At 37.9% G+C, this 17,528-nt stretch overlaps 1 protein-coding gene across 1 annotated transcript; it reads left to right on the top strand.

The window, feature by feature from the left end:
• The first annotated feature begins 1,204 nt into the window (after window positions 1-1,204).
• Window positions 1,205-16,511, top strand: LOC131968538 (serine/threonine-protein phosphatase 6 regulatory ankyrin repeat subunit C-like). The gene is made up of 28 exons (XM_059329464.1): window positions 1,205-1,343; window positions 2,149-2,232; window positions 2,377-2,455; window positions 2,555-2,625; window positions 2,727-2,927; window positions 3,305-3,392; window positions 4,272-4,414; window positions 4,544-4,756; window positions 5,628-5,706; window positions 6,579-6,693; window positions 6,803-6,885; window positions 7,019-7,121; window positions 7,243-7,314; window positions 7,402-7,542; window positions 7,660-7,716; window positions 8,263-8,374; window positions 8,479-8,550; window positions 8,663-8,864; window positions 9,916-10,003; window positions 10,578-10,695; window positions 10,867-11,086; window positions 11,222-11,309; window positions 11,402-11,485; window positions 12,184-12,329; window positions 12,603-12,685; window positions 13,087-13,169; window positions 14,145-14,236; window positions 14,339-16,511. Exons 1-28 carry the CDS (start codon window positions 1,317-1,319, stop codon window positions 14,527-14,529), a joined length of 3,135 nt encoding a protein of 1,044 aa, XP_059185447.1. The 5' UTR covers window positions 1,205-1,316; the 3' UTR covers window positions 14,530-16,511.
• The last annotated feature ends 1,017 nt before the right edge of the window (window positions 16,512-17,528 follow it).

The following is a 17,528-nucleotide window of genomic DNA, read 5'->3' as shown; positions in this document are numbered from 1 at the left end:
GACATTTATTGATCATTTCACTCAAAAAGGATGTAACAAAGGATGGCTATTGACATAGTAATAACACTGTGTGTAAATTATGTAGCTTAAGAGAAATAAGTGACTTAGGCAATTTTTTCAACATGCCTTTGTGACTTAAGCAAGATATGGTAACACTTTATTTTGAAGGTGTTTACATAAGAGTCACACAAGCCTGTCAGAAACATGACATGACAAGTATCATGAGCATTAATGTTACTTCAAAGTGTCATTAATGTTCATGACATATCCCATGTGATGTTGTCGGAATAAGGTATTACCATATTTTGCTTAAGTCACAAAGGCATGTTCAAAAAATTGCCTAAGTCACATTTTATTTTGAGTTAGGCATAATAAATCTGCTTAAGTCACACACTAAACATAGGTGGCCGGCGTGATGAAGAGATGATTTAGGCAAAAATTATGTTTTTGGCAAAAAATTACTTATATTAATACTTATATAATATATATATATATATTATATAATAGTAACCAGTTGCAAGATTAACTAAGTACATTAAGTCTACTCAAATACAGTACAATTTTGAGCTACTTGTACTTAATTTTCGGGTTTCTCAAGTGTTCTACTCCCCTACATTTTGGAAGTAAACACTATCATTTTTACTCCACCATATAAAAATATATTTAAAACGTTTTAATGAGCTCTATCTTTAGAAGCTGCAACACTAAAGTGATTAATGCATTAATTTTAATTCAGTAATATAATGATTCTGAAATAAGCCATTCTGCATAATTAGTACATTTGATTCTTAAAGTATATTTTGATGTTAATACTTTTGTACTCTTACTAAAGTTATTTAAAAAAAAATGAATGTCAGACATTTGTTCTTTGTCTACACTGTGGTTCATCTTATTTATTTATTTATTTATTTATGCCAATACCCTGATCACAATTTCACAAATGAGCCTGGGTTCATACTAAGTTCATATGAATCAAGAATCAATAGGCTACAATGCTTAAGTTGGTGAATTTCACAATAAAGTGTTAACTAGATTAATTTCATAAACCCCACTTAAATTCGTGCAAATCAAACCAATACTAATTTTAAAAAAATGAATACATGGAAAAATATCTGACGAATTTATTATATCACTGACATGAAATAAAATCTCTCCAAATCACGTTTCTTGGACTACTCTCGCGATATTCTGGTAACTGCACGTCACAGTTCCCAGCAGCTAACTAAGCTGAAGCTAGGCTAACTAGCCGCTACATAGTGACATGTAGTCAACTTTACACTCAGTCTCAATGAAGGAGCTTCCAGAGTGATTGGGACATGGAGTTAAGAAATATCAAGGACCAGGTAGTAAATAAAACTTAACTTTAGTGGAAAAGTCCAACGTTACTTCTCACAAACAGCAGTAAACAGCTGGCTAGTCATGTTAGCGACCTGTCGAGCAAAGTTTGCTAAAAGGCTAATATCAGTTCATGTTACATATTCTTTGCCGAGCTAAACTGGATTTATGTTTAGTTCTATGTTCGGTCATTCAGTTTTGTAATGCACCTTATGTTAGACCTTATCACCAGGGTCATTGGGCTCCCTGGTACATGAAGCCAAACCGGCTGCCAAACAAATAATTTAATGTTTAAATGGACCCATATTTTTCTTCACTATAACTTGGTATCCTTAACGTTTTCCGTGGAAGATTCATTGCTATTTTTTCTAAATATACCCGAAAAGTGCTGGGACTTTTGCATGACTCAAACTAGTAAAGTGTTCTTGTTCTTCAGCCAAGTAAATGCCAGGACAGAAAATAAAATGCTGAGTTGTACATGATGTCCTTATCTTTACTGAAACAGATTGCATCATCCCAACTAAAATATTTTTATCAAGACAATTTAAACATTGCCATTTCTCCCGGAAATGCAAAGAGAATGGATTGATCTGTGCTGTTTTGTTAAGTCATGTAACCGTTTTATTGTCACCAAAGCAAAGCCATGAATGTGTTTCTGTTGATCTGTTCAGGCTGTATTGAATCAGTTGGGTTATGGGGTTTTGTTGCTTTCTGTAAAAATATGAGCTGGGAAATCACAATGAACCGCACCTAATTTTCATGTCATTTTAACATTTATTTTTGACTGTTTTGCATGTCACATCTTTCTTTTAGTCTCCATTGGTCCAGGCTATATTCAGCCAAAACGCAGAAGAAGTGACATTTTTGTTGAACCATGATGAAGATGTCAATTCACTGGTAATATTATTCTACGCCATCTCTGCACTCATGTTGTTTTTTGTTGTGTCACATTAGCATGCATTAACTGTGCAAACATTTGAGTCTATAACTAAAACATGTAATATAATACAAGGTTAATCTTATGGTTTCCTTTTCTCTCAGGACCAAGAACAAAGCACACCCCTTCATGCTGCTGCTTATTTGGGCAATGTCCACGCTATGGACATGCTTATTACTTCAGGTAAAATAAACTTTTATCTCACTTTGTAATATGTCAGAATAAACAAAAAGCCTATGCAAAAAAAAGTCTGTCTAACTTTGCTTTTTCTTTCTGTTCCAGGTGCAAATGTCAACGCTAAGGACCAGGGTTTGCTGACACCTTTACATCGAGCAGCTGCCTCTCGAAATGAAGTATGTTCCTGTTTCAAATCACAGAGAGGGAAGGACTTCTCTAAGGACTTGACCACCAGTTGTAATGTCTGACTGCCTTTGTATTTTATGTTTTTCTTCAGAAAGCGGTGGAGCTGCTACTAAAGCACAGAGCGGAGGTCAACACACGAGACAAGTACTGGCATACACCTTTACACATGGCAGCTGCAAAGTGGGCCACAGGCTGCGCTGAAGCTCTGATACCACATGTGTGCAGCCTGGATGTTGCCGACAGGTCTGGAAGGACACCACTGCATCATGCAGCGCACAGCGGCCATGAAGAGGTAAACTGTGCTGAAATGCGTACTAAAAGTAAAAAGAAAAAGTATTTCATTCTGCAGCACTTTTGTAGCAAGTGGTTACAAGGACCACCCATGTTTCATGGCAGCCTTAGGCCTCACTCTTCCCCATTTCTACACAGTATTTGTCAAATAAACCCAAAAAGGCAAAAACTATTTAAAAAAATTAAAAAAGGTTTAATGCAATATTTCTTCCTCTGTTCAGCCACAATATAACCAGAGCCCTGTATGAGTAAGTGTTCAAGTATGTTTCCTCAACCTTTGTCAGGACAAAATGACACAACTCACTGGAGTATAGTTATAGATAGAAATGAGATGAGCTGATGGGCACTCTGATTAACCCATCTGTTATGTCCCTGCAGATGGTGAACTTGCTTCTGAGAAAAGGTGCCAATGTCAGTGCCAAAGATAAAAAGGAAAGGCAGGCAATCCACTGGGCTGCATACCTCGGTAAGTGTGTAATTTTCCTAAGAATATGAATGCAAAAAAGAACAGAGGTCCTAAAGCACACTAATAGGAAACAATCCAATATCTGACAAGTAAAGTTAAAGACAGAAGTTGTTGCCAATTATCTTACTGTAAAACATTAAATTACGGACTTGTCTGGGATATTGTCGGTGGAGTGAAAAAGATATATCGTGCAGGACTCTTTGACAAGCAAAATGTTATTTAACTGAGGAACAAGAGTTAAATATCAGCCTGTGTTAAAGGGTAAAGTACATCATGGCTAACATGCTGTCAAATCTAATTAACACCCACAGGAATGGATAATTATTATTCTATTTCTGTCTTTACACCTCCATCTGACTGGATGTGTATGATTTTATGTCACATCAGCCACTCGACAGTCAAGCTGAGTGTGATTATATGGTTGAAAGTTGGGATAAATAATGTTTGTCGTGACTTAAAAACATAAGAAGGGAGAACATGTTATTGCAGTAGATTAATAAAAAGAACCAACTGGCTCTGCCATCATGCTGCAGAGGTTTTCTAATTGCACATTGTCTTTGTAAACTCTGGTGTTGAGAATATGAATCCTAGGTGGTGCCTTTTGTGTTTTTTCTCTCCTGTTGATTACATAATGTATTGTGTTTAGTATTGTAAAGATTAAAAAAAAGAAAAAACAACCCCAACCAATATGTTCTTTAAAAAATACTTTTGAATATTGACAAGCTGCTGATTTTTGACCAAAAATACGTTTTAACAAGGTCAAACTTGTCTTGTCTGTCTTGTACGGTAACTGTTTTGCAGTCAAGCCAAGATAGATTGTTGTGCTGTGATTTCCATGTTTGGCAAAGACTTGTTGTAAATGTTCAGCTCTTCTTTCAGGACATGTGGAGGTTGTGAAGCTGCTGGTGTCTCACAGTGCTGATGTGATGTGCAAGGACAAACGTGGTTACACTCCGCTCCATGCTGCAGCTGCCAGTGGACAGTCAGACGTGGTCAAATATCTGTTGAGACTGATGGTGGAGGTAAAGTGGCTCAGTCAGTTTTTCCCCTTGCTAAGATCACTGATTATAAACGTCATTGTTTCTTGAGCTCTTATGCTTTCAAATCACCAGTTGTGTTTAATTTCACACTGTTTTCCTCCTGTCTCTCAGACTGATGAACCTAACATTTTTGGGAACACAGCGCTCCACATGGCCTGTCACACGGGGCAGGACGCTGTGGCCACTGAGCTGGTGAACTGTGGTGCCAACATTAATCAGCCCAACCACAACGGCAGCACGCCGCTGCACCTGTCTGCCGCCTCGTCCAGCGGGGTGCTGTGTCTCGAGCTGCTAATCAACAATGGTGCTGATGTCAACGTGCAGGTAAAGAGCTTCTTTTTATTAAGTGGATTTGAAAAGAACATTGGGCCTCATTCACGAACCGTTCTTAAGAACAACTTTGTTCTTAAATCCTACTTACGAAGATTTTACGAAGATTGTGGCATTCATTAATTTTTTTCTTATCCGGGATTTTTCTTGGGTAAGAACAAATCCTACGAACACTCAGGAGTACTCTTAAGCACATTTCAGTGCTGACATGTTTGCATGGTTGTGTTGTCTTCTTTTGTTAAGTTCAATAAAATACATTACAGTGAAATTTCCATCATATTTATGTATTTATTTATTCATTTCATTTTTTTTTAATTTTAATTAAATTCAAATTAAATTCCAAGTAAATTGGAAATCATGCCGTCAATTAGTGATACCACACATTCAAGGACAGTTTGATTTCACAGAAGTGTGATTGACTTGCAGTTAAAGTGTTCCCTTTATTTTTTTGAGCAGTGTATTTACAGTCATGGAAAAAATTATTAGAACATAGTTTTCTGCAATTTCTTGTTCATTTTAATGCATCCACTGCACGCCTAACTGCCTCCCAGGCCTCCTTTTTGTTTGTGTTGGTGCAACCTGCACTAAGGCTGATAAATTTAATTTTCTTCCTCCGAGTGATCTCCTGCAGCAGAACTTGAGATGGCATTCATCAATTTAAGAACACGGCTGTAAACAATTCAGCGGCTTAAGAACACGTTCATGAATCTGACGTAGGGTCTTCTTAGAAATCTTCTTAAGAAGGATTTAAGAAAGAATCTAAGAAGATTCTTAAGAAGATATTGGTGAATGAGGCCCAATAAGATGACATTATTATGTATAAGTGGATTGTCGTTATTTTACCTTCTTTTTCTCTGTTTAACAGAACAAAGAAGGGAAGAGTCCCCTGCATATGGCTGCTATGCACGGGCGCTTCACAGGCTCCCAGATTCTGATCCAAAATGGTAACATTTTTAGAGAATCCCCAACATTATCTTGTAACACACAAAGTTCTAACTTCTTGCAGCGTCTACACACAGCTCAGCCAGGAGCCAGGCGCAGTCAGGTTGCTGTCAGTGCATAGTGTTTTCAGTGAGTGCCACCATCTTGGGCTGGGCAATTAATCCAAAATGAATAGAAACTGACTATCAGTACCTCTAACCGCTGCAATCTTGCCCATGGCATTTATTTAGATAATTTTCAAGCTCCAATCCGCAACAGCGAAGTAGCCAGCTGAGCTACCCAAGCAGCTTGAACCATAAGTAAAATGCTGTGTCTTTAGGGAAGATGACATCGGGCAAAAAGAAGTCAAATGCAAACATTTCAGAAAAAACACTTTGCAAAAATGTTTTTAAATTTATTTTCTACTGTTTAAGATAAGTTGATTTTCTACTTACTAAAATCTGATGATTTCATTTGAAGCGATGCTTTAATTTCAGTTTGAAACATTCAATTTGTAACCACAAAATAGTTTGATCTGTGTTTTTCCTTAATTTCTTTAAAATCACAAAGATATGCACTCTTTCATTAGACAAAATATCACAGCTTTAATAGTTCACTTAATAGTAATTAATCGTTCATTAATCAAGGTAAAAATTTCAATTAGTCGTGATATTGATTTGAGGCCCAGGACCTACCGACATCCTGTCCAAATATGGTAATTTCAAATATATATATATATATATATATATATACATATATATATATATATTTTTTTTTTTAGAAATGACACAAAATTGTGACAGACAAAGCGCCAAACTTGAAGCTTTGAAAAGATCGCCCACAAACCAATGGTTGATGTCACGGCCACCACGTTTTCTTCTCCCTCTGTACGCAGGTGGGGAGGTTGACTGTGCTGACATGTTTGGAAACACTCCTCTTCATGTTGCTGCCAGATACGGTCAGGAACTGCTTATCAGCACTCTGCTGACAAACGGTGCCGATAAGACCAGGTAAGTCCATCCAAACCTGAAATTGTTTGTTCAGTTAAACTGCAAGACAAAGGCATTATTACACATACAAACAGACTAAACTAAATGATCTTTGTGATGATCTCTTAAGACAGGGCATTAATGGGATGCTACCGCTGCATCTGGCAGTGCTCTACGGATTTCCAGACTGCTGTCGAAAGTTACTGTCTAATGGTGAGCTGTTATTTAGCTGTGCTCTTGAATTCTTTCCTGGATTAACATTATTAACATTTACATTGAAATTACTGAACCAACTCAAAATGTTTCCACTTAACAAAATGTTATTGTTGGTTGTGTATCATTCAAGGCCAGTTTTACATCATGCCGTCTCAAGTGCCGACAACTGGGGATGATATAAACATCATAGATGACCAAGGGAGGACCTGCCTGCATGCAGCTGCCTCTGGAGGGTGAGCTCACCATAAAGAGTCCAGACATAGGGTGACATGCAGCCAAAATGTTATTTCTTCTCCAGAAGAAAAGATAGATTGTTAGTTTTCTTTTACTAATGACTTTTTTTCTTTTTGACAGAAATGTTGACTGTCTGAACTTGCTGTTGAACAGCGCCGCTGCTGACCTGGATGCAAAAGATAATTTGGGACGGTAAGCATCGCTGAATAGCTGGAGCTCAGACACTAACTATGCTTTGGTTTCACCTGATATTAAAGCTGTCCCGTCTCCACCTCTCAGATCTCCTTTGCACTACGCTGTAGCTAACGGGTACAGCCAATGCACGGTCTCTCTAGTGAGAGCCGGCGCTGATGTCAATGAGCTGGACCTGACGGGCTGCAGCCCTCTGCACTACGCTGCTGCTTCTCACACCTTTTGTGGGTAAGAGAGCATTTGTTGTTTTTTTAAATGCAAGACCGACATCCTGTGGACAGTTTTTCATTGATAATCCTGAGTTAATTGAAGCCAGTTTTAAGTGTCTTGTCTTTCTTTCCACAGAGGTGAAACAAACTCTGGGTCTGACCTCAGAGAGGGAAAGGAACAAGAAGCCTCTCTGTAAGTCACATTTATATTATGTCACATATATTCTTAATCATAAAGAGGATAAACCTGTATCTTTATTCATTAGATATGCTCTACTGTGTACAATCTACAGCCTATTTTAGTTTCATCACTAAATAACATGTTGAATTATAGCTGAAATACACTCACTTGCCACTTTATTAGGTGAAGTGTTTACCTAATATAGTGTCTGGTGTGGTCTTCTGCTGCTGTAGCCCATCTGCTGCAAGGTTGGACATGTTGTGTGTCAAAAACTAAAGGGCGTGTAACTACATGCACTAAATTCAGGAATCAGTTATTGTAATCTATTGTTAGTCATCCAATCACTGTGAAAGCTTTGGTATAAATGCAAAACTCTTGACAAGCTGCAGATTTAAATGGGAGCTTACGGGAGTTTGGGAGATTTTTTGTGTGTCCCTGAACCTCTCCAAAACTCTAAAATGTGTATTAAAACTCAATGTATTGAATAACTGTACAGCATACAGCTCAGCATCATGGCCGGTCGGTTTTAAGAGGTAATGTTGTGCCCTGTGTGTTCAGGTGTTTGGAGTTCTTGCTTGACAACGGGGCAAACCCAACTCTAAAGAACAGTAAGGGTTACAGTGCCGTCCACTATGCAGCAGCTTATGGGAACAAACAGCACCTGGAACTGGTAAGTGGTATTTTTTAATTTATATTTACACTTTTAAATCAATTACAGGCACGGCGGCCTATAGTAGTTGAAGTTTTCTGATTTTCTTTTTTTCACTTTTGCAGCTCCTGGAGATTTCATTCAACTGTCTAGAAGAGGTTGAAAGTAATATTCCAGTCAGTCCTTTGCACTTAGCTGTGAGTAACACATGATTACAATGAAAAAACTGAAAAAGATGTGACTTTTACATGACGACCACTTGTTTAAAAGCCTGTAACTCTACTGTTGCGATGCATTCTGCTGTTACAGGCGTATTATGGTCACTGTGAAGCGCTGCGTCTGCTCTGTGAGACATTAGTGAGTCTGGATGTGCGGGACATTGAAGGCAGGACTGCCCTCCACCTCGCTGCTCGGAGAGGTTTTTCCCCGTGTGTGGAGGTGCTGCTGAAGCATCAAGCCTCTTACACACTGAAGGAGCACAAGCACAAGAGGACGGCTCTCCATGCTGCAGGTGTGTGTGTGTGTGTGTGTGTGTGTGTGTGTGTGTGTGTGTGTGTGTGTGTGTGTGTGTGTGTGTGTGTGTGTGTGTGTGTGTGTGTGTGTGTGTGTGTGTGTGTGTGTGTGTGTGTGTGTGTGTGTGTGTGTGTGTGTGTGTGTGTGTGTGTGTGTGTGTGTGTGTGTGTGTGTGTGTGTGTGTGTGTGTGTGTGTGTGTGTGTGTGTGTGTGTGTGTGTGTGTGTGTGTGTGTGTGTGTGTGTGTGTGTGTGTGTGTGTGTGTGTGTGTGTGTGTGTGTGTTCTGGCACATCTATCTTTGTGAGGACCAATTTGAGTTCTATTTTTATTAACCCATTGAGGCCTGAAACGCCTGTAAAACCTCTGGGCGATTTTAAAATAAGCCCCTAAAACCTGAAGATTTTCTGGAAATTCAACAGAAGTGTCAATGCTTCTACTAAATAATAGATTTTTCAGCCTCTGTAGCAGATAGAAATGAAATTCAAAAAGTATTTGAGAGCTTATACAAATACTACAAAACAACGTATCCGCTTTCCAGGCTTCAATGGGTTAATGTTGGTAGTGCATTTCACCACACAGTAGCTTTTGACCATTTTTCAGTTTTTTTCTAGTGGACAAAATTGTCAAGAGGCATCTTCTGTCAAAACAAAATACATGGAGGTCGATCATTAGTTTTCTAGGAAACACAGATAAAGCAGACACAGATTTATCATGAGCTTTGTTTATTTAAATTTAATTAAATGAGAAGAAATAAGTGACATTTTTGCTATTCTTGGCGACCCCAGTCAGTAGTCCTTGTATGTTAAATATGTTTGCAGGAGGCACTTAAAGGTCAGGACAAGGACAAACGTGTGTGTGTTGGATTTTTTAATGTGAGATCTTTTGTACAAATGTACATTTATTTGATTTTAGTTTTGTATTGCTGGCTTTTGATGAAGCGTTAAGTTTTAATTTCAAAATGATGTTAGAATTGTATAATTTATGTAATTGATAATTTGGAATTAATATTTTTACTTGATATTTTCCTTTTATTGGTTTCCCCCATGCAGCTGCTGAGGGCCAAATGGACTGTCTGCTTTTATTGGTCAACGGGGAACAAAGCGGCGACGTCATTGACAGTCTAGATACACAGGGACAGTGAGTCACCTCATACTTTATACTCGTACTTAGACTTCATTTCCTGATCAGGTAAACACTTGACCTGACCTGTGCAGCTTTTACAGACACTACTGTATATTTTAAACATATACAAAATATTTTTTCTTTTTGTGACCTGACCAAATATATCATATCCTGATAAGTACTGGTAATGTATCAAATAATTAGTAAACTGTTTATATTGATGTTGTCCTTTTTATAGGACTTATGAGATGGAAAGACTGACTTTCCTATTAAGATTGAAGAATTGGTTTATACATTGCAAGATTGACAAAATATGATAATGATATGTTTTATAAAGTGCTTGGTTGAATTACCGCTGCTCATTCTCACTGCTTAAAATGTGATTTACTTTCCTTTCACTGTCTTCACTGACTGTCATGGAAAACTATATACCTTTTTATAAAGTGAGAGTGTAATCCGTAGTATAACATGTATGATATTTGGAATTTTAAATTTTAAAGGCCTAATAAAAGCTAATTGCTGTTAGGACAATTATTTTGTCCTTTTGTCTGGCAGTCAGGTCTTCTTATTTTCTTTTTGTCGTATGCAGGACGGCTCTCATGCTGGCAGCTCTGGGTTGTCACATCGACTGTGTCCACATCCTGTTGGAGAAAGGAGCGAATGCTGATGCTGCAGACAAAAAGGGCTTCACTGCATTACACAGAGCTGTGAGTGTACTTACCGCACATATGTGTGTGTCTGTGTTTGTGTGTGTGCATGTTATATCACTTTATTAATGGCACTAATGTAAATGAGGAGTTACGTCCCTTTACAGATTTCTGGATGTTCCAGATGTTGTGTTTTTCTCTCGCATCACAACTTGTGTCCTCCCCCTGCAGGCCATGTTGGGCAGTGAGGACTGTGTATCTGCTCTGTTGGAACACGGGGCCTCTTCTCTGTGTAGAGACTCTCAGGGACGGACCCCGCTGCACCTCGCAGCATCCTGCGGTCACACGGAGCTGCTTCGAACCTTGCTACAGGCTGCTGTGAAAGCCGACCCTCTGGACTCCATATTGGACTACAGAGGCTACACGCCCACACACTGGGCTGCCCATCACGGTGAGTATTGTCACTTGTTTAACATTATTTTTTAACATTTTCCCATCTTTTTTAACACTTGTATGATGAGATATTGTTTCACTTTACAAAGATTTGTATATTTATCATTTGTCCCTTTGTTTCATGTGTCTGTAGGGCGTGAAGGATGTTTACAAATTTTACTTGAAAACAAACTTTTTAGCAACCATGAGGGAAATCTCTTCACCGCATTGCACTGCGCTCTGTGAGTACCGTAGTTAAAGCTCATCATACCCATGATTAAAATAAAATTAATGTGGTTCTTCAAAATGTAACCGCTCTGTTCTTCCCATGCAGAGTTAATGGACATGATGTTGCTGCTGGACTTCTAGTGAAAACTGTTGGCCCTCAAATCGTTAATGTTAGCGATGCCAAAGGAAGGTGGGTTCTGCTCTACAATTGAAGATCAGTAGTTTTAGGTTTTCTTCAGTTAAGGCTTTGCATCTACAAGCAGTGGTTTGTACATGTGCAATTAAATCATTTTTCATGACAACTCAACAACCTTTTTGCCATCCATTTGGTCCAAAAATAAAAGTTAAATAAAATAAAGGTAAAATAATTTTAAAAATCCCCATCCTTTGAGCATTTCTGGGAAACTTCAATGTCCTGCATCACCTTTGGTGGGTTACAGTGGTGACGGTTTAACACGCATCCCGATTTAATCACGCCTTTAATTAAAACATTCTATGTTTACAAGGGAACTTGTCTTGAACTAAAATAATTATATATTTCTTTATATTCTGTTACTGTATATTTTTTTTCACAAATAAAGAAGTTCCATTGAATTCCCTTTTTTGTAATGTTCTAGATAAGTTTACATTTATGCCATGATTAATTTGTTTTTCCCAGTAACTTTAGAGGCCCATCAGGATAGTTAAAATATATTTAAAATATTGGCACCAGTCCCTGAAAAGGTTGTATGGAAAATACAGTTATTAAAGCATACTTTCTTTAAATCTCAAATGTTTTGATAACTATGTTGAATTTTGTAAAAGTTTTGTTCCCTTGAAAGGTACAGTATATACTGCAGAAAGATGCTTACTGAGCAGTATTTTCATATGTATGTTGTGTGGGCGCAGGACTCCGCTGCATGCGGCTGCTTATTCAGGAAATGTTGCTGGGCTCCAGCTGGTTCTGGCCCAGGGAGCGGACATCAATGCTGTGGATCACTGTGGACGCTCTGCCATGATGGTTGCTGCTGACTGTGGACAGACTATGGCTGTTGGTATGTGATTGTTATTCCTGCTGTCAGTATTTTAACATGTGTGACTTTTAAACACATCACGACCATTCAACTCAAGCAGAGGACAAACATATATGACTACAGAAAGTCTCCCTTAAACTGATGGCAACTGTTGTTTTGGCCATCACAGTCCTCACTAATGGTTACCTTTTAAGTTAATGCACTACATCAATCCCTCTGTTTGTAAGTTACTAAATGTTAAAAATGTAAAGTTCCATTTTTGTTGTGAAAAACATCTTATTTTCTGCATTTCAGAGTTCTTGCTGCACAAAGTGAATCCAGACCTGACCCTGGTGGATGTCAATAATAACACTGCCCTTCACTTAGCGTGCAGCAAGGTCACATACACACACAAATGCATGTACTGTATGCATGCAGTGGCACAAAAATAAGTTTTGCATGTGCAACAGTAATGCAAAAACTGTCTGATAAGTTGATAACTTGCCAAAATATAATAAAACCCCTGTGGAAAATCAGGTTAAGACTGTGATCAAATCTACTTTCAAAACTAACATTATTTTATTTCATATTAACTTAATCCTGCAGTGGCTCTAATTAATGTAATAATTTGATGCTATAACATTGCATGGTTTCGAAATAGCTAAAAATGGAAATTAAAGGGGAGATTTACATTTTCAGTCACAACTTACGACATTGACCAGTTATCAAATTTTCAGGCAGTCTGTTGAAAGTGATTGAGTACTTTAGCAAAATGTATTAATGTGGGTTTTTTTTGTAGGGTCATGAGATGTGTGCCCTGCTGATCCTTGGGGAGATCAGCGACTCATCCCTCATAAATGCAACAAACAGCGCCCTCCAAATGTGAGTTGTCTTAAAGCGCTGGCCACTATACCTAGATGTTGTTAATAAAGAAAACAAACACATTAGATGAAATGAATGAATGTTGATGAAATGCAAGCCAGCAGCCTGGGCTTCAACAGTGACGTGACATGCACAACCCGAAACATGATTGTCATGTTTTGATTGTCAGATCAATGATCGGCAGCTAGCTGGCAAACCTGTGCTTAGCCGAGGTTATAGTAAGCATGTTGGTTGCGTCGCTCTTGGCAAGTCAATTGTTAATTATACACCTTTGCTATGTAATATTATATCATTATTTTTGGCTAAAATCGACACCATTTCTTGTAGTTAATAAGTTATTATCAGTAATTAGCAAGCTAGCCAAATATTTCAACTTGCATACTTAGTATATAAAGTGAGCAAGCAGGCTAAGGGGGGAAAAAGGAAGAAAGCCAGCTCAGGGTCAGTTTTTGACCACAAAACCAAAACGAAGGTCACTCCATGAATGGAATGCCCCGTCGATGTTGGCCCTAGTTTTCTCTCCCGACATTAATCACATTCCTGTTTGGCCCGACAGACTTTACTAGGTAAAAAGCTTTATTTGGGCTTGCCTGGACTTTTTGTTGGATTCTGTGTTGTACTGGATGTTGGTCATTTGTTTACGCTAATGTTAGCTAGTGTTGCACACTATTGGTCCTGAAGAGGAGCATAAATGTCACATTCTTTGTATTTTACAGGAAACATTCCTGATTCTTTAACATAGAAGTCAGTCCAAAGGCTGGTATAGAAAATAGAGAGGTCTTAGTTTTTACATTACAATGCATACACCCACTGGCAATGCAAAGCGATTAATACATGTAAATTACTCCATATAGTACCATAACTATGTCCTTGGACATCAACCATTAGAAAATTGTTTATACTGTTGACTTGCCTGCCATTTTCTCTCAGTAAAAATAGCTGCATTAAAGAGTTGTCTTTCTTCCTGTCATGCAGGCCCCTCCACATTGCAGCAAGGAAAGGCCTGGCCACTGTAGTGCAGGTGTTATTGAGCAGAGGAGCAGCAGTCATGGCTGTAGATGAGGAAGGTAAGCAACAATAATTACATTTCTATACCTAAACAGTCTTTCGTTACCCTAAAAATAATGTAAATGAAGGACACTATAGGATAACTTTTTGCCCCTCTGCAGGCCACACCCCGGCTCTGGCATGTGCCCCCAACAAGAACGTGGCAGCCTGTCTGGCCCTGATCCTCTCCACCATGAAGCCTTTCCCTCCCAGAGAGGGCGCCGCCAGTACAGCTTCCCACTTTAACCCCATCCTGAAGAACTGTGGCATTGCTGCCACCTGCGGTTCCAGCGGTAACCTGTGTCACGCCTAGGTTGAGGTGATACAAAGGGACTCTGTGGGCCCGCACAGCTATTTGACAGGGTGATATTTAATCCCAGTGTAGCCCAAAGTGTCCACGCCTCAACATGCACACACACACACACACACACACACACACGCGTGTGGTCATGCATATCTTCTCTGGCGTGACATTTATACATGTGTCATATGCAGCTGCATGCACACCATGCACTAGTAGCAGTGATTGCTTCTCTAAAATCTAGTCTTACACATTGCTAATATTAGCAGGCCTTTTAAATGATCTTCTGTCACTTGAGTTGAGTTTAGCACACATAATGTATATGTTATCTTAATGAAGTACTAACCATTAGAAATCAATGGAAGTTTTAACATAAGCACACTACACAAGCCTCTCCACTTGAACCCCGTCCGCTGAAACCTCTGTTTGTCTTCAGCTGACACAAGTGCACAAATATTTGAATGATTGTGTGATTATTTTACATACGAGTGAGTCTGCAAGTGCTATTTTGCATAGGAGAACATGCTTCTTAATATACTTGTTTAAAAATATCTAACCGGTGCTTTAAACCTTTTATGCAATTATTAAGACTCTATTTTTCTATCCTGTCCAGAGTGTAGCAAACAGAACATTGATATGAATAACCTCATTATTCTAATATTATCATGATTATATTTCCGTTAAGTAAAGTAACAAGCATGTGTTTAGAAGTAGTTATTTAGTTTAAAAAGTCTAGTGTATATACAGTTATTGAAATGAAGTTAACCTTTTACTTGTATTATCTTTAAAAAATATCCCAAATTATTGAGAGTTAAACTCAGGTCACTGCGTACTGTACTGTGGGTGCAATGAAAAGCACATTTTGAGCTGGATGTTGGATGCATAGCAAATGTATAACAGAAGTATTATATTTCAGTTAAATAAGCCAGTGAATTAAATACAGACAATAAAGGTCAAGGAAATGAATGACATATCTGTTGATGTGAACAGTTTAAAGCACAGGAAAATAAGCTTTCAGTCTCTGAGTGTTAAAAGTCTTTCACAAGTACGTAATTTTACTACATTTGCAGCTAAAGATCGATTTCATTTTTGATTAATTAATTGACATTTCTTTTAACAAATAACTAAGTGCACATTGCAAGTTCCAAGTACCCATGGTGTATCTCTAAATTGCTTTTTTTCTGATTAGCAGTCTAAAATCCAAAGATATTTAATTTACACTGATAACAAACTGTCGCAAAGGTAGTTATTCCACCGTGTGCCATTTCTGCTAAGTAGGTATAGCTACTGTAAGTTATTTTGTTGAGTTGCCTCTTAGCAAAATGCTCTCATGTAAGCAGTGATGCAGTGTGTCTTTCTAGGGCTTTTATTGCGAAAGGTAAGAATGGAAGAACTGAAGCTGTATTGCGCCGTCGTTAACAATGTGGAGGACACTTATCCTATTCCTAATGATGAATTAAAGCAAAAAACTTTTAACATTTCACCTTTTTTGTCATTGCTATGTTGTCAGTGGGCATTTAAATGAAATGTAAGAACCTGCTCACATCTAACGGCAAAAACAGTTTCTGTGAAACACTAGAAACTGAAATTGTCTACTAAATGTCACACGATTCAAAAATAATAATAAGAAACATTGGCAACACTCACAGAATTAAGTGTTTTTCCAGTAATTTTTCACTTGAATAAAATGAGCACAATGGTACAAATGTCACTGCCTCGCACTCTATAAAGATAACATTTTTATAAATGGTGTTTTGCAGATTAAATGTTTTATCTTTTTGTAATTCAAAAGCCATATATACACACATACTTTAATATTCTCCCCCTTGCTGATACATTTTATTTAGTAATGCCTGCTGTGTTATCTTAAAATGGCTTTTAACTGTTTGCACTCTGACATGAAAGTTTACATTTTACAGTAGGGTGTCCTTCTTAGGTTTATGCAAAAATGATATCAAAATGAAAGTGCTTTTTACAAAATTACTTTAAAGATATTAGAACCAGTTCAGTTAAGACATGTCCTTCCTTGTTTCATTTGGATGAAATTACTAAGAGAAAGTGGTTTGACATTTCTAAACACAAGTTTCAGAATAATGTTTGTCTTTACAAAGTGCTCTGCTGCCACTTTACATGTGAACAAACTGTGTCCTCTGTTCATTTTACTGAGATTTCAGGGTGTAACTCCAAACTGGAATACGCAGTGTTATCTGGTTGTGGATGGCATTAATATGAGAGCAAACAAATAAATCACTACCATGAGAAGAGTTTGGCTCTTTGTTCTTTCCAGTTTGTGCAATCTGTTAAACTCAAGCAGCACTACACTGCCTGCTACCTATACATGAACAAGACTGTTCTGAATCATTATCAAATCATCTTCAGACGCTTGAGTCAGACAATTAAGTTTGTCTGAGTTAAGTTTTTTTTTTTTTTTTTTACAGTTTAACAGTTTTGTGGCTCACACACAAATTAATATAGTGCAGTTCATGCATTTGATAGCAGTTTTAAAGGTGCTGGTCTTCATAACACCGATATAGCTGCCAACAGCTGTTTGATATGTTAAGATATAGTGGAGTTATGGCATCCTGATGGGAGATTGGAGTCACGCTACCTCTTGTTTATTGTAATCCAAGCTTCTCTGTATTATGTAACTGAATTGTTAAATATCTTTTAAAGATACAAATATGGAAAATAGCTAACGCTTTTAACTAAAATAACTATAGGAATGACCCCCATTTTGACACTTTATACCTTACAAAAAGTGCAATTAAAGGTTATTAGCTTGAATGAACATGTGTATTCTAATACAGTCCAAGTCCAACATGAACAGACACTTTCAAAGTTAATTGTTTGGGGCCCCTGTTGGTCAACCCCATTGCTACTCTCTCACCCCACATCATGTTAAATATGCACCAAGGCTTAAACTCTGGCCTGCGCCAACAGTGGTGGTTACTTTTACTGTTTAAGTGAAACAAAACGTTTTCAACACAATGTTTTTTTTTTTCCAATAGCTT

Source organism: Centropristis striata, chromosome 3, assembly GCF_030273125.1.
Source record: "Centropristis striata isolate RG_2023a ecotype Rhode Island chromosome 3, C.striata_1.0, whole genome shotgun sequence".
Classification (NCBI taxonomy): domain Eukaryota; kingdom Metazoa; phylum Chordata; class Actinopteri; order Perciformes; family Serranidae; genus Centropristis; species Centropristis striata.
This window is presented reverse-complemented; position numbering and strand designations above follow the sequence as displayed.

What these genes read in the sequence shown, in the direction of transcription:
- LOC131968538 (XM_059329464.1), top strand. Translation starts at nt 1,317, where the DNA reads ATGGAGTTAAGAAATATCAAGGACCAG. An exon ending in TAAGAAATATCAAGGACCAG is followed by an intron (nt 1,344 to 2,148) that starts GTAGTAAATAAA and finishes TCTTTCTTTTAG; the next exon opens with TCTCCATTGGTCCAGGCTAT. An exon ending in TGTTGAGACTGATGGTGGAG is followed by an intron (nt 4,415 to 4,543) that starts GTAAAGTGGCTC and finishes CCTGTCTCTCAG; the next exon opens with ACTGATGAACCTAACATTTT.